Source organism: Cyphomyrmex costatus, unplaced genomic scaffold, assembly GCF_001594065.2.
Source record: "Cyphomyrmex costatus isolate MS0001 unplaced genomic scaffold, Ccosl1.0 scaffold281, whole genome shotgun sequence".
Taxonomy (NCBI): Eukaryota; Metazoa; Arthropoda; class Insecta; order Hymenoptera; family Formicidae; genus Cyphomyrmex; species Cyphomyrmex costatus.
The window spans coordinates 2,196,831-2,215,253 of record NW_017276922.1 but is presented as its reverse complement, the minus strand read 5'-3'; the positions used below and the strand labels follow the sequence as shown (position 1 = coordinate 2,215,253).

At 36.2% G+C, this 18,423-nt stretch overlaps 1 protein-coding gene across 1 annotated transcript in view; it reads right to left on the bottom strand.

Annotated features, from left to right (window-relative positions):
• tei (irregular chiasm C-roughest protein teiresias) overlaps positions 1-18,423 on the bottom strand; it is a 224,663-nt gene that overhangs the window by 110,279 nt on the left and 95,961 nt on the right. The window contains exon 5 of the mRNA XM_018541287.1: positions 3,030-3,371. Coding sequence (XP_018396789.1) covers positions 3,030-3,371 — 342 coding nt within the window. The remainder of the gene's footprint in view (positions 1-3,029; positions 3,372-18,423) is intronic.

Sequence of the window (18,423 nt, the reverse complement as noted above, 5' to 3'; positions counted from 1 at the left end):
TACATTGAGATGAAGCTTGTCTTGCTCGCTCGTGTATCCAACTGCGGTTACAATTTTACGGCTACGCTCGCTACATATTCATAGCGCAGTCGGGACGGGGTGACCGTTCCGGAAGTTGCCGCCGCGCGTATTCGGGTCAGCTGCAAATAACGAATGTCGCCAAAAATCAGCGTGATTTATAGCGAATCCGATCGCGTTTTCCGGCCGTCGCCGGCAAGTACAAATCGAATACTCTGGTCGAACTTATGTAAAATAGCCGCGGTCGTAGCGGTGCATCCGCCGCGCGACTCGACCCGGGACGACAAACGCGCCACGATGATTAATCGCGTTGTCGGCCGCGCGGTGCGATTTAAAAGTAAAATCATTTATTCGATATGGAACGGAGTGGGGACCCGGCGATGACAACCGGTAATAGCCTGCATTACGCGTAATGACAAACGGCGATGCGCCACAACGATATGGAAAGTGGGTCACCACGTGGATTCCCCTTTCACCCCGGCGTCATAAAGGCGTCCCAGGACACCCTCGGTACCTTTAGCGACCGTTCTACCGGAAAATTTGCTCGCTCAGATGCCGACAAATGTACCTCTTCTGTCCTGTCCCCGGCGCGACAGCCGAGGTAGGTAAGTACAGCTGGAATAAATTCGCGACAAAAAAGTAAAGGAAAAAAGAGAGAGAGAGAGAGAGACAAGAAAAACGTACAGCCGATCCTGTACGATATCACTATCGCCCGTAAGGCACCCGCATTCTCTCTTCCGTCTAAGACGCCGAGCGTGCAAGCTGTTCGTCTAGAAAATTTGCATCCTCGAGACGTTTCAGCTTGGCTGCTCGCGCCCGTATCGTCTTTGAAATTAGATATCCGCACAGCAAATTCGATGACGAACGCGAAAATTCTGAAATCAAGTTGAAGAAAATATCGCGAAGAGAAAAATTCCAATGAATATATTAAACAAATCAAAAATACGTGTCTATATATTTTTGTCCATTTACCTTTTCATTTTTATATTATAATATATTTTCCGAAAAATCTGATACGCCACTATAAATGTAAAATAAATTCCAGTTATCTATCTAGTTTGTTAGATAAGTATCATTCCCAAGACGAGCATTCGAAGTTCATTACAAGACGGTAACATTAATCACGCCGATCGATCGGCGGTGTCCTTGAAAATTCCCGACGGAAAATTCACGTGTCTCGGATATCCTTGCCGTCTTTTTCCCCAGCGGTTAAACGACTCGCGGCGAACTTTCTCCTTCATGGAGTAAGTTCCTCGGTAAGCTCGTTCAGCCTCAGGCCGCCGGACGACGCGGCGCTCGTTCGGACAGGCGTGAAAGGATTAAAAGAGCGAAGTAATGTCGGTGTACAATGGGTCCCCCCTTGCACCCACTGCTAAGAACTGTCCGCGACGACGGAATTCGAGGCAGGACTCCGTATAATCTAGAGCAGAGTTTCCCCAAATTGTAGCTCATGACAGAACATTTATTCCTGTCAGTTCTGAGACTGACGAATGCAGACTTACCATACACATTCGTAATTCATTATTATTGAAATTGTAGTAATGTTTCTTTTTTATAAGACTGCAGCTTCGTCACAAAATGCAACATTCCAGAACTACTGAATTATTATTTTAAGAATTTATACTATGAGCTATTCAAAATCGTTTTCAAACACAGTGTTGTATTTTCCGCATATGATGTATTTCTCTTTTAACATTTTTATTTACATATTTCTTTTAAAACTATAGATATCTGAAAAATCACTTTCTTATTTACTTTTAATTTGGGAAACTGATCGAGAACGAGGATCGCGAATACACTCTACTCTGTATCTCGCAGGAGCGAAAACGAGATGACCGAGAAAGTTCTCCGGTTGAAGAAGAAGAGAAGGCGGAGGAAACCAGTTTCGGGTGATATATCTTCGCGGTCTCGCCTCGACGAGCCACCCCTAAACGCCCGAAGAGGCGACGTGCGGTAAAAAGAGCGCAGGGGTGGTGCGAGCGCGCGCTCGCACGCTTCTACCGGTTTTTGTCCGCGCTGCGGAACTCCCGTTAATCCCTCGGAGTTTGCCTCGAAACCGGCTGGAGAAGCTTCTTTCGGTGACTTGGGCCACTCCCCAAGGTAGGGGGCGACGAAGAGAGCGAGTCGGGGGAGAGTTTCCGACCGCGACTGTTGGATGCGAGAGTGGCGAAAGAGGCGCAACGACGCAAAATAAACTACCTCCACGTCGCATAATACACGGCGTCACCCCTGAAGTCACCCATTCCGAGACTCCCCAACACCGACACCGCAACCCCTTTCTACGCAGGCTCTTGTAACACGGTCGTCGCACCTCAAATACAACACAGAGTCGTTTCTTCCCGGTTCACGAGCTCACTTAAAACAAGTCGCGAGTGCCGTCGGATTCAGACTTAATTAAGTTTATATTTCAGTTTCGATGGGCGCACGGCTCGTCTGCCGTCCTCGACACACATTACTCGTTACTCATTTCCAACACGATGGCGCACAACTAGGTTTAATATCGCGGAAATTTCACCGGCTCGTGTGCCCGTCGATTCCTGAGTAAAAACGACCTGTGGTAGAATTATTTCACCCTGACTCTATCTCAAAACGCAATTTAAGCTCATGCATATGTATGATAACTGCTGATTATTTTCTGTTATTTTTGTACTCTGGCATACCGGTTTGTTGTGAGTTTTCAGAGAAGTCTAATTATACAGATATTTTAAATTAAAAATTAATAAAAAGATATTTTCAAAGAGGTACATGATAAAACTTTATTTTTGATTAAACTTTAGTGTGTCGATTTATTTTGATAAAAATCACTCAAAGTGTCTACTAAATAATTTCATAAAAATTAAAAAGTAACGAGAAACGATAATTATAATATTTTATTAAAGAAAAATCACTCTTTTAAATTTATTTAGTTTTAAGAAAAAAAGGTAAATAAAAGATAAATCCCGTTTGTCGTTTTCGCATAAAAAAGCTTATTTTGAACGTAATATAGTTAATATAATTTTGTCGATACTCACATTGGACATCGAGCAGAATGCTAGCGTTCATTGGTATCACCAGCGTAATGTGGCGCGCGACACAAACGATAGTGGCGTTGTGATGTCCCCTCAAGACCTTTAGGTGAGCCCCGCTGCGTCTGCCGGATGTTGAGGGCAGCACAGTGAGGTTGTCTGGTGGTTGTTCCGGGCCGTCTAAAGTGGCTTGAGACAAGGTCATGCCCCACGCCAGGATGGGCGGTGGGTTTCCACCCTCGGCCGCGCACTCGAGAGTGAGCTCCGAGCCCTCCTTTACCGGCACAAACTGGTTTCCGGGATCTAGCCGGCGGCCATCTATCAGCAGATACGTCCCACGAGGTGCCTCTGTAACAAGGAACCATGCGGTAACCGCTTCAATTAGTGACCTCGTAACGTTGAAAAATCTGGGTGGACCCGAACAATTATTGTGGCGTGCAAAAGGAATGATTTGATAGTATCTAAAAATCTCTGAAACACACAGAACGTGTTCGATTGTCATTTATGGTCTCACTAGATGGTCGGCGTTACCGAAATTTTTTATAAAACTTTTGTAAAAAATAAATGTCATTTAATAATATTTTAAATAGCTAACAACGCAAAGTAAAAAATGTACAATTTATGCTGTGAGTGAAATAAAATCATATTTAACTGCATTACATATGGAAAGAATGGTTTTGCTCAAATATTTAGCCCGATCCAGATTTCAAAATAATTTTGTTGGACCATCAAAATATTTGTGTACAATGTTGATAATAATACTGCAAAAAGTTTTAACATTCTACTGACCGATTTAAATATTTTACATATGTAGTTGTGATAGTCCAAACAAAATTATTTTCAGATCTGTATCTAGCTAAATGTTTAGATGCTTCGACAAAACCGTTCTCTTCTCGTGTAACAATAATATACTGTGTTGCTTTTTTTTTTCATCACAATAATGAAAATTCTACTACGGCGAACACAGTGCGCCATAGAAACAGGAATTTTTTTGCCCAGAAGAAAAGTATTTTATATTTGCATTTATTTAAAGTACGAGAGATAAATAACGTGATACAAAATCTTCCCGCAATCATTTTATAATCAAGCAACTTTGTTGTCCCTTCCTAGCGACGTGGCTATCATAAAATATATATTACAAGCATGTAGGATGAGATGCAACGTTAACGTCTCAGGCGAGCAATTTACAAGCGAGTGCAATGTTGCATTTAATCAGATTTACCAAACGCACGCGTGGAATAGTTTTTAGTCTCAGACGTGCTATCCTTGCTCGTGGACGTAAATTAAAGTCGTCCGTACGACGGACTTTTTACGCAACACTGCTACGCAGCAAGGGGCAGAAAGCACAACATATGAGAACCGCAATTTACAGAGCGACATTGCACGCTGCGAACTGGCTTTTACGACAATGTCGGTACGAAAGCGTAACTTCTCGGTACGACTCCTTTTCTCATTTTGCGACACGATTTAATCGCTGGCGCGAATCGCGACTCCCTTGAGAGATTAGCCCGGATACCGTCCTCTTGAAGCTCTCTTTAATTTTCACCAACTTTCAATTGGCCAGGTTGGGCTAACAACTGATTAAGCCCTGGCTGGCAACTCAGAGTCGGCTTTGAAAACAAAAAAAAAAAAAAGAGTAGCTCACCGTTCTATCCAGCCGCGCTTTTCGCTTCGTGAGAGAAGTAATCCGGCCGTTTGTCTACGTCGAATCTCCTAGGAAACCAGCGAGATGCTTTAATGTACTTGAAACTCAGGTTTTTATCCCGTTTTTCTCTCCTTCCTTTTTCGCTCTACCCTCGACTCTTAAATGCGTCCGGAACTTATGCGTAATTAAAATCTAACGATGCAAATCGTCCGGTATCCGGGGTATTCTCATGAGAGGCTCGTAAACACTCTAAAGTAGACGTCGGTAAATTCGGTTATAACTTAACCCGTTTTCCGTCCGCGCTCTATTCATCTGGGACTCGTTGTATCCGTTTCGATTTTTTGCAAACTCTTCTGTACCACAGATTGCAAGTTTATCGTCCATTAAGATCGGTAGTAAATTGTAATCCTGTAGGGAGAGAAAACGAAAAGCCATTTAACGCTATTTAAACCTACGATGGAAGAATGCGAACTTGAACAATACTTCGAGGAAAGTTATAACGATTTATATGGTCCAAATGAGTAACGTCGTGAGTAATTCTTATTCGTTGGAAAAGATGTGAAAGAATAAGGCAAACTGCAGCGGATTGCTTTTCGGCGCGAGAATCGAAAATTTGTAAAAGTCAGGTGTGTCTTATATAAACTGACGACACGGTGCGCGCTGCCAATCTCTCCCAGTTCCAAGTTGACTTCTTCGCCATACTCTCGCCGCGCTTCGATAAGATCTAGTCACGTTCATTAAATTTTCTCGTACTGTCGGCCTTGCCAAGACGGATGGTAGGGACGTTCTCGAAATAGGTCGCTGAATAAGAGGAAACGTGCAAAGCTTTCTAAAGACAGAAATTGTAATTGTATCTCCAGTATGATTTAATGTAATAAAATATAGCGCAGGCGGCACCTGCAGCACCGAGTAAAATGGCGCAGGCATGACGGAAAATTTAATAATACCATGAGATTTAATAATATGGCCGAGGCTGTGTTCTTTTTCAATTTATTAACTAAATATACAAAATTAATTTACGCAAGTACGTTAAGATACATTATATTTTATTTAATTTTACGTATTTTACTCGGATTTTTTTACATTCGATACGTAGCCAATTAATGTAGAAAATTTTTTTATTTGAGATCTTTATCTCACTTCAATTTTTTTATCTTACGTGGTATTAACAATCTATTAAGTCAGAAACGTCGAGTATGCAACGATAAAAATGAAATGAATTCAATACTTCTTAATCCTACAATATTATTGGAAGCTTAGCCCATAACAGTGTAATCAGTATCTTTTATGATGTGTACTCACTCTCTTTCTCTTTCCTCCCCCTCCCTCTCTTTGTTTTTTTCTCTGTAATCCATAAATTATTTTTTTATTAATTATATTTTTATTTCCATTTATTATCATATTATTATTTTATTTATCCTATGTATTAAGGTATTCAATATTAACTTTAGATTTAAATAAAAAAAATAATCGCGGCAATAGAAAAGTCATAATAACAGAATGTATGATTTATTAATAACCCAGCAAACACCAACTAATATAACATAATTGTTATAATTTTCTACTTAATAATATAACTGTAATATAACACTTGTTATACACAATATGTTATGTTATTGAATGGGAAATTATAACTAACAGTTAGGTTATTATTTGATACTTGCTGAGAATTTTGAGATTATCAAGCATAACATTGAAAAGTATTACTACAGTTATTCTAAATGAGTTCAACTGTTCTTACAATATACGGAGAGGTTTTTAAAAAGTAAAAAGATTTTCATATTATAACATTTTTCATTGAAGTCTTGTCTATTATCATACATGTTATTTAAAACACTTTTGTTAAAGCAACGACAAATACGCATCATTTAAAATGATATAACTTTGGAAAAATTCTTCACATATATAACAACATGAAGATTGTATCAAGTCTATATTATTCCCAGATAGTAACAAGAAGTTCGAAAAACGTATCAAGAATCTCAGAAAATCCGAAGATACTTTGCATACACTTTTCGCCTCAATTTTCGCTCTAAAAATCGCGGAACCGACTCCTTGGAAAGATTCCAGAACCATGTAACGCGATCGCGAATCGAGAAGAGAAAAAGGTTTGGAGGGAAGAAAGGTCCTCGCGCCATTCTGTGAATACGGTTATATGTTTCCCTACGAACGTATGCTGCTCTCCATGGGCGTTGAAAGATTGTAAAATCGGATCTTATCGAAAATATGAAATTCTCTTCGTAACATGAAGTACGGTATTTCGTTCCTCGTGCATCCGCATAAATTTGTGTTTTAATACGTGATATTAGATATCTTAATTATCATATTAATATGGAACGATTTAACGTCCCGAAATATGAAATACATTGTTACATTATGAATATATTCCCTCTGTTAGAACGAGAAAAATAAATGACATTTAAATGCCATTATATTTTCACGATATGTAATACAATACAATTTTTTTTTTTTAAGAGAATTGTTTTCATCGAATATTATTAATGCTACAGATATTTTAGCAGTAAAATTATGTTTTATGAAAAATGATATTTATATTTTTTTGATATATGTAAAAAAATTTAATATATATATATATAAAATTTAAGATTTTGATAAAATAGCATATAACATTATCGTATTTGTTTCCGAGTTTGTATCGCGTAAGTTAGTAGTTAAGTTTGTTAGCTATGTTTTACTTATTTCTACAATAAAGATTAAAGGTTTAGATTGGGACAGCAAAATATCGTGCAAGCGGGTATTAGCATGTACGTAGATATTTTTGCTCGCTCGGAACGAGGTGAAAAGGGTTTAATCCTTCCCCAACACGTTCGAAGGTTGAACATATGCACTGTTTAAAATGGAAAGATGAAAAGCAAAAACCTTAAACCGCATTTGATCCAACAACGTTTGCGTTGGTCTGACTTAATTATGATCGTAATTAAACCTTTTTACGGTAGTGGTAATAAAATCTATCGAATTGCGTCGCGAATGTTAGTGACACTTCTCCTCTTAAATTTTGATATTAAAATTTATGTTTAAATTTAAACTGCAAATCACACTCTAAACTACCTTATATTTAAGATTAAAATTTTCGAATTTAGTTATGGAATGCCTAAGCTATAAAAATAAGACAAATTTATGCTCAAAGATGACCTTTTAAAATTTTCTAGTTGACACGATGCGCTTGAATTTTCAAGAAATGATCGCGTAATTCACGATCTTGGAAAGCTTCCAAAGATTCAACATTGCACGTTGGCCGTCACTGCGAAAGGAGCGTCTGAATAGGGTTCTCAGTAAGAAATTTTCCCCGGGTCGTCATGGGTTACGCCCAACGCCATGGTGGATTTAGAAAATGTACGAGTCGCATTGAAACTCATACCAACGTTCCGAGTGCTCCGGACATGCGTGGGCGAAGAGGAACGAAGAGGTCCACAGCAGGTGTTAATACGGAAACATAACGCCAGAAACATTCCCAAGACGCAGATGGAAACGCATTCGCAGCATATGGCGCCATATATCCCCAAGAGGATCCCAGTTTGCCCTGTAGTTCGTAAAATTTCATAATATCGCGAGTACGCCCTTCGTCCTGCTTTGAGATCAGAAAGAAAGTTATGTGTAAGGAAAGCAAAAACAAACTGTTTGGTATATGATACAATATTGCGTTTATCGTTTACAAACATATTATACGTACATAAAGGTTTTATAATAACACTACACTGATGTTACCTACAATAAAATTATTTGTTGTTATATTTGCAGCAAACATGTTTATATTTTATATAAATGTTAAGTTGTTCCGATTTAATTATGGATCTATTTGTTTTGCGTACATTATATAATTACGTTATGCATAGATAGCATTTAGATGGCATTAGAATAATGTCATTATGGTTATGGTTTAATTAAACATTAAAATTGATAAACTTTAATTATATTATTTCCGAAACATATATACCGATACTCATTTAATCTTTTAATTAGGAAATAACCATAATATGTACAAAACATTATTAACGCTAATAATTAAATTATAATAATCTATAACTTCACTATATGTGCAGACGTAATTAAAATAACATGAAATAATACATTCATAAAATCAACTTAAATAAGATATCTGTTATGTTCCTTCTTAAACAAAAAAAAATGCAATTCTATTATTTCTTTGCCTAAAACAAAGTAATAATAAATAATAGAATAACAAGAGAAAATTCTTTAACGCAGTGTATTAAAGTACTCGCGCGGTACACAAATACTTATTATATCCGAGCGTTGAAGATTGAAAAATATTTTCAAGTTGTGTCAGTGTGTAGCAGGAAAGTCGCGAGCGTAAATTCTTTCGAAATTTGATTTAATTACTGAAGGGACGATGCTCTCCTTAGAGAAAATAACTTGGAGATTAAGGAAGAAAGACTTCACTTTCTGGTAATGAAGGAATCAACGCGGGACAAGGGAGTTCTTAAATGCGCGTAGCAATACGCTGGCGCATGCCGAGACGGAAGGTATGTCTGTCTCGAGACGCCACCTCTCTCTGGTATCCAAGAAACTCGAAGGAAACGTTAAATATTCAGAGCAAGTCTCGGTAATTTCGCCTCCGCGAGAAGAGTGGAATGTTTTTGAAAGTCGTTTAAACGCCGCAGCGTTTACGCCTTAACGACTCGTCTTCTTTCTCAAATACTTTTCCAATGCAATAATGAACAATGCAATAACGGACAATTATTAGACATGATATTTCGTTTCACAGATTTTGCGAGGTAATGAGATGGCTATATACGTATGAATATAAGAGAGCTTCAGCTAATTATTTATAAAAAAATTCAATTAACATTTCTTGTGCAAGTGATAAGAAAACACACGGAAGTGAATATAAAAGTATATAGAAATTATGGAAAGCTAAATTGCATTGATTTCATAATCAGTGCAGTTTCTCCACAGTTTCGTCGAAAACGTAGTCATACCATTAAAGTCTACTAAGTTCAAGAAGATCGAAATTACGATAAAATCACGCCGGTAAATTCGTCGAACGTCGCGACTCGTAAACTTCTCTCTTAAGAGAGCAAATACAAATGGAATAAATCAATGCAAGCAATCCAATCAAACGCGGAGTTCTATTCTCGATAATTAATCGACCATGCGTCTAGCCCGTATCTCCGTTCATAAGTATCTGGCTTACTGAGAACTGTCAATAAGCCGAAGAGTCATCGATGTGCTTCGAGGAACGATAAAACTTGTCGCAAGCTTTTATTTAGGAGAAGTGAAATCGCATTTTACGTTGTCGTTATGCCTGGTGAAACGAGCGTAGTGCAGCACGTTCTCACGACTAACCGTCCACCGACTTTACACGTTCGGAGTAAGAGCCTCCATATTTTGCAGCATAACATAATTTCGAGCGATTAAAGGATTCTATTTTATATTTTACGATAAGATATATATCTCCGGTACTATTACACGCTTTTATCGTCTTTCTTTTCAGAAAAATAGTCACAGAACTGGAGATAAATATATAAATAAAGTTTTCTACAATATAAAATACAATAATATTTTTAGTATTAAGAATTTTCGTGTCAATTTTATCGCAAATAAATCTGTTTCGTTATATCAAAGAAATAAGTGAATCGTAGTTATTAAAGTTGTTTTTTTATCTAAGAATGTTATCCGATATTTCGTTTAATATTAGACATATATATAAATTAGAGAACACAATGATATTTGACAAAACAATCCCACGTGTTACGAAGAGAAATGACCGATAAATACCTAAGATTTCCTGCCATTTCTTTGGAGAAAAACTTCTCGTAGAATCAAGCTCGCACGCATCACTGCGTTCAATCGACTTCACCGTCCACGAGATTCTCTTCGTCGGCGCTGTATTTGGTGCGGAAAGATTAGCTCTTTCCTTCGGTTGCTCGCTTTTTGCGGATCGTAGGAGAATCTCGAACCATAGGCTATCCTCGTTCCGGCTTTCTATGCGCGTGACGTTTCCCAGTTAGGTGAATGTTCGCTCATACCGCCGAAAACATTTAGGACCTGCCATTAATCTGTGCTGACGGTACACTTTCGGTATATTACACCGTGAATGCTTTTTGGCGTGGAAGAGTGTAAATGATCGCTCGTTCTAATCCTCGTTGGTTTTTATTTAAAAGATCAACACTTAATAAATCAGAAACGTAGCAAGACGAAATCAGTGATGCTTGATAATGTTCATGTAATATTTATAATATTGTATATTTAATAAAAATCATAAAAAAAATAACTTTTATATATGTATATATAATTGTAGATAAATAAAATCAGTTTATACCCATACCAACATATTGTGTTGGAACGTTTTTTCGCGTAGAATCATATGAGACGTGAATATTATACAATTAAATTAATTAACTAGTTAATTAATTTAATTAGATTTCCAGGATCATATAATAACTCGGATTAATAATAATAATTGATATGTTATATATATTTTTTGTTTGCAATAATGAATATTTCAGCTTTCCTAAATAATAGATATTACAATTAATAATAAATTTGACTTTCTAATATAGAGAAACAGGGCAATGAGCTAATAAATTACGTTAAAAATCTTTTTTTAAAATTAATTTATAATATGTTGCGAAGAATATCACGTAATTATGGCGTCTTAGCTTCCACTACTGAACTCATCATTTAAATTTTATATATTCAGCTATATTTGATGCATATATGTCTTTTGTTCGAATCAACTATGATAATATAATAATATGATATTGTTTGTCATGTTTATAAAACGTTTATTTATTAAGTATTTCATAAATTATTTATTTTTAATTTAATACATATATACTGTTATATTAATAAAAATATATACCTTCTTTCACATAATCTTTATATTCATGAAAGTATATCAAATTATCTATTTTAAATTTACACACACAAATCCCGCTAAATTGAATACAAATTAAATTATTTGTATTATTAATACAAATTATATTATTTTATAAAACAAAATGTATGACATTTATACAAATTTTATATACAGAAAATCTGATAATATTTAATTCATTATTATTGGAGTTGATTTCACAATTAGCTTATTCATGATTTGCCTATTCATATTTGTAAGAAAGGCATGAAATATAACAGAGATAGTTAAGGACGCGCAATCGTAAATTAAATACGGAATTTCGTAGCAGTACGTGCTTAGAAGTCGTTGCACGCGAGTGGGTTTACATACGAATGCTTGATGTTTGACGCGGTGATACGCGCCGCCAAAAAGAATAATCCGCTGCGTTTCGCCGTGCGCAACAAATGCGCAACAGGTGCACATACTCGAACAGTGAATACTCGAAGGAGAACGAGTTCCCGTGGCACAGAATCTCTTTTTTGTCTACATTAATCGAGACGCGTCACGTATCCGATTGCGTCCGGAACGCTAAGCTTTTAGGTCAAGTCTTCGCGTACGAAAAATTCAGTAATGGATCTTGGCTAGCATCGGTGATACATCGTTTGCTGACGGAAGTCCAACGATCTATCATTACAATCAAGATTTATTATTTTATGCTAATGCTTTGTGCAATATAAATATTTTTACATTCAAAATTAGCAAGAATTTAATTGAACTCGTAATTGTTAAATATCGAGAAGATTCACATATGCATACCTATTCTATTAGTTGCATAAAGTAAACATTGAAAAATAATATAAAGCTTGATGTAGACTAATTGTTTGGCGGAACATTCACGATTATTTTTGCGAAGTTTGTCATTTCGCAATTCCGAAGTTATTTTGTAACATATTAAACCAAACTGACACTGATTAACTCGAAAATATGTCAATGATATTCCAGTGCGATATTGCAGTCGCAAGCAATCAGTTTACATAATCAATAGATTGTTAACATCTACTAGAAGAAAGGATGCATCATGAAAGAGAGAGAGAGAGAGAGAGAGAGTTGCATGTTTTAGTGATGGAAATATGTAAATAAGACCAGCTTCATTTACAAGTTTATCCGTAATTTGAGCTATTTAAGGATTTAATTCAGTTTTCTCCGAACTAAAACGTGAATTATTGCTCATGTTACAATCAAATTATTACAGTCGTCAGACTTCTAAGTCAAATTACGAATTTATTTGCGATATAGCTTTCCAAATCTATCCACATCTATTCATTCTTCATATCATCAATGTAACAAAGTATTTTTTTTCTCTATTCAATGCTCGCGTTGCAAGTAAGCTTCGCTATTGATACGATATTCGCGGATATCGTCAGCTGTCGTTTCCATACACGTTCCTTCCATGTACCCGTCGCATTATCATTGAGAGATATCTTCAAGAATCCGCCGATCTCGTCAGATCCGACAACAACGAAAGCACCGGGAATAACGATGCTCCATACAATGACGAGTGATACGTCCAACCTCGGATTTCGTCGCGTGTTGCGATAACATCCTCGTGTGCAATTGGGACTCCTAAGTGCCACTCAGACTTATCGCAATAATTTCCAAGGCAAATTCGCCATATTTCACTTTGTCGTTCTACGGTCTTTGAACATCCCCTCGACCCGAGACGGCCTGAAATTCCTCTCACAACGGCTGGCTTCCGACCGTGAGCTATGAAACGCAAAGCCCTACCGTTATTGGGCTACTTAGTCACCCTTTTCCTGTCTCTCGCCCGCGGCCACGAACGTCAGACTTTCGCAAATGGCGGCGTGAATGGGGGGGAGCCGAAAAAATTCTTCCGCCCTTGAAACGTCAATTAACTTTTATACGATCCGCTAATTGATATAAAGCTAATGGAAGCACAGGTACAAAAGGGCCGTCTAATGTTTCATTACGAACATGGGGAACCCGCGAGCGATTGGACGTGGTTGTATGCAAAATTGGTACCTACAGTATCTGCACTCCTTTGATATGGAAAGCGAGCGCTTGCAAATTCTTTGAACGACCGAAAGCGGGCGCTTGCAAATTCTTTCAACAGTTTATGCGAAACTGGTGAATACATTGTATTTCCCCACGATCTACGAGTCCTATACAATTCATATTTTTGTTTCAAGATCATCAGAATATACAAAGTTATTTAGCGTTGTTATTCTTGTATATCATCTATAATAAAACAAATGCATAAACTCACTTGAAATAAAGCTAAATAGAGAATATTCTTCGTAATAGTATAAAGTCTAAAATACTAGTGAATCTTTTAAGTGTCACACATTTTATATAATTTAAAATTCAATTTTTCGGAGAAAAATGTTGCGAAAATAACCCAAACTTCTTTAGCTAACTGTGTAAAAGTTAAGAGTTGAAATCTGGTTCTTGTTTTCTATTAATTGCGCTTAATATACCGTGATGAAATCCCTATTAATTACAGTCATTTATTGCGAGATTAACCGACACCATTTGCTTTCTTTGTACAGTTCATATTATCTTTTCACAATGAGGTTGACGATTGGATTGTGTCTGGTATGACCCTCGCCGGTAGACTCGTCGAAATTTTATCAGAGGCGCCACAAATTACAGTGAACTGACATGAGGGGTAGTCTGACATCGAGCCTGACAGTTTCGAATTTTTCAAGGGTTCTCTTCAGCACGTTGGCTGAATGGGATAGGGAAGGATTCTTTTAAAATGCAAATACCCCGGCGAGGAAAGCATACGAAAGAAATGTTGCTTCTTATAAAGCAGAGATTGCCGGCTATATCGGCTCGAGGCTAACTTCGTCGCTTTAACGCGCGCGCGATAAAAGTCCAACGCAGAGTTCCCTATTATATCTGAGGAAAATGTTCATCGTGCCTGACTTAAAACAAGTACTAAATTATCTTTTGCCTCGACGCGGATTACTTTGCGAGGATACTTTCCGTGAAGTATATCGAAGGGTCGTGAATAAATTCTGAACTTATGTATCGACGTATAAGTTCCGCGACAGCCTCTCGACTATGAAACATCGACGTACATGTTTCAAATCTTAAAGATATCGGATTTTACTGTGTAAAAATATCAGATAATGTTACCATTAATAAAAACCAAATAAAATTCACATTTAATCTAAAATAAAATAATTATTTTCTTACTAGTATTTTATTTAAAAACTTGTTCCTCTGGATTTAATAATTTTATCTGTTAATGTAAGATCTTTTTTGAAACTTTTTTTATTTTTCAAAGTTTTCTAATTCAAGGCTTATAATAGTATAATAAATTTGAACAAATCAGCAGGATTAATAAAAAGAAAGATAAAAAAAATTAATAGAATAAATCTACAATTTACACCATTATGTGTGCAATAAAATTTGTATAAAATAAGATATATACTTGGTCATGTAAATAAATATTTTTCATTATAAAATATAAAATTTTTCAAAAAGTAAAATTAATACGTTAAAGCTTTCAATACCACTGTCTGAAGAAAAGATTCAATTTTAATAGGACTACTATAACTGCAATTGCGTAATGATGAAGAATTAGAGATTATATGTTTCTATAATTTTTCGCAAAATGTAATGTGCGTTATCAAAATTACGTAACTAACAGAGGACTTTTCACTGCGTTGCACCATTATATTTAAGGACATCTTGTAACGTGTATTTTGAGATAGGTGACAAAAAGTTTGTAAAATTGGTAAATGAAGGTAAATGAAGGAAGGTAAATGATAGGCATCTGCACACATCTGATTCGGCAATAAAAATACCGAATTCGAACACATAATCTCAATCGACATTTATTGGTGAAGAGGCTCAGCTTCGTTATCATTGACAGATTTACAGTCGACGCGTTTTTTATACATTGAGAAACGCCTCGTCGCACTAGTTTCGCACGCATTTCCTCGGAGAGGAAATCTCGAATTCTCTCGATATGGATCATGAATGGATGAGAATGAGAGAGAGGAGGCGGCTGAGAGAGAAGAGAGAGGAGCGTGCCCGAGGGAACGGAACAGCACGGCACGTTGCGAAATTTCGCCCGCCGGCGGTCGACAGGCAGGCAGACACGGGCGATGGATGAGATGCTAACGAGACGCGAAACGATCGACTACTCCCGCCAGGACAGGAGCCGCCAAGTCGGGCGTGAAATGATTTTCCTTTACTAGTCCGGGTTACTACGTCGTCTTCGCGCGACACTCTTCGAGATACGCGAAGCGCATTTATACTTGGTATTAAAAGATAGGATCGAGGAAAATCAAAAGAGATCCGAAAGTAATTTTTCGAATGACAGCGCTTTAATTTTGGAAATAATTGACACATTATATATATATATATATATAACTAAATGTTATAAACAAATATATGAAAAAAGAGTTTGGTATAATAATAACCAAATATTAAATATAAAATAATTCCAATCAAATGTTCGATATTTAATATAATCAAAATAATTTTACTTTTCCAAATATTTAGCAAGTATTACCAAACAATTAGTTATATTACTATTCCATAATATTTCCTAAATATTTGGAAAATATTATAAATAGATTATGTAAGTATATTAATCGAACATTTGATTTAAATTTATTTCATCCAACATTTGGTAGTTACATATACTAAACTTTTTTTCAGTGTAGAGTGTTCCAAAATATTATATATTATTTGAAAAGGACTAATTCTATATATAAGAAGTAGTACGATGAATCTTTTCTTCATATTTAATATATCGTTATGTTGTCATAATATGTATATTAAAAGCTGCAGAAATTGATTAGATAGGTATATCAAAGATACAATCAAAACACACTTGATATTAAAAAATATACCAGTAAGTACATGAATACGGTAAACAGTTAACATCACAAGTAAAGTATTTCCATTGAGAATAGGATGCTAACGAGACGCGAAACGATCCATCCTTAGCAAGGCGGAAAGCAGCAAGATAAGTGGAGCGTGAAATGATTTTCCTTTACTACTGAGACTCCAGTGGCAATCACACTCTGCCTTTGCCTGTAACTCGAAATACACGGAACTCTATCCTCGGTATTAAGGGAAAATTGAAAGTGGTTTTATCCCACCTGGAGTTTTATCTTATCCATGCAACACGGCAGATACGGAAAAATAGTTTGCGTGTCGATCCAACTGGAAAGTTAATAAAGATCTTGCCTATCTGGATTCTTATTGCAGACAAGCAAGACTACTTTTCACTGTCAATAACGATCGCGTGAATGAGAAAGTTTCTTGTTACGAGCTTCTACTTGTGTATTGATAAAATAACAGGATGAACGATTGTTTCTTGTAATGAGAAAAAACCGACTTTATCTCTTATAATAAACCTCTTTTAATTTTAGCTCTTCTATTTTATAATTCGATATCGTGATAGCAGAGATCACTTGAAATTAACTTTTTTGCATGATTAATTATGCATCTCGGTCTCTTTCTCTCTCACTTGCTCGCTCATGCATTTACAAAGGACAAGAATATTACGATGGGAAGTAAGTTTCCTCCCGAGAGAAAGACGATTATGGTCCCTATATCTGGAGACGCTTCTTGTAGGCTTTGATCAGCAATGCTTTGCACGCGGCTAATTCGCTAATCTCTCACGTACTTGCAATAAAATGAAGAGGGTGCGAGGCATGTGCGACTAGGAGAGATGTTACGAGAGATGGTAAGAAGAGCCGATGAAACGAGGGAAGAGCGTAGAAGGACAAGCAGAGCGAGGGGTGAAAGGACGAAATCTCCTAACGACTGACGTTATATACTTCGTAGAGATCGCTCGTTACCTCGGCTGGGTGGTGTCAATTTTTCAGTGCTTTATACGCGTCCCCCCTATTCTCGACGCCGCCCTATATTTATCATCCATCGCGTTCCATCCATCGCTCGCCGCTGGCAAATCTCTTCGAGAGCGAGCTTATTGATAGGGTGCGAGCTCTACGACGTTGAGAAAAATTGACAATTGGTTGTGCGATAATAGGAGAAAAACGCGGATGTTTGGGAATAGAAGAATGCGTGATTTGTGTCATAATTTCTACAGATCACACATACGTACTCGTATATACACAGGCGTGTAGTTGTATAATCTTATATTTGTTTCGAAATGTCTTGAAATTATAGTATCTCTTTAAAAATTTTATTTCATACAATCAAGCATTTTTTGTGAGGTCGAATCGAATCGAATTACATAAATCCGTATATAATATGTATATTAGTTGCAGGGAAATAATATTAATTCTGAGAAAGTTAGACTTTATTATTTACATAATAAAATTAAATATGTGATAAAATTAATTGCGTACTTAAATTATTTTATATAAACATGAATAATTTGATTATATAAGATCACATAAAGTAAAAAACGATTTTTATTTCCCATCAAAATACAAATAAATAAATCTGTGAAAAATGCCATGTGTGGTTAAGTACAATTAATTTTTCACAATCACTGCAGGAAAAAGGCGAGAAGAATTATTTATGAAATCGTTATTATATAATAATTACAAATTTAAATATAAATACTTGGAATTACATTAGATCGAAGGAAATTTTATATCGTAATACGATATTAAAGTAGTAAAAATTTAGCTTCTAATTATGTGGGTTAATTAACTTTTCAATAGTATCAAACTGTATTCGAAAATAACTCGACATTTCCATTATTTTCAATTTTTATCATAAATCAAGAGAGATAAAAAGCCTTTAAGATCATATCATAAAAGCGTTTATTCAAAAATTATGCTTCATAAGCGCGCGTGAAAGAGTCACTTTTGATTTATCCTTTTAAGATAAAAAGTAACACACACCATAAAATAATAATACGATTAATCAACTGCCACTTTTCGTGATTATATTTTTATCTCGTGAAAGAAGATAAT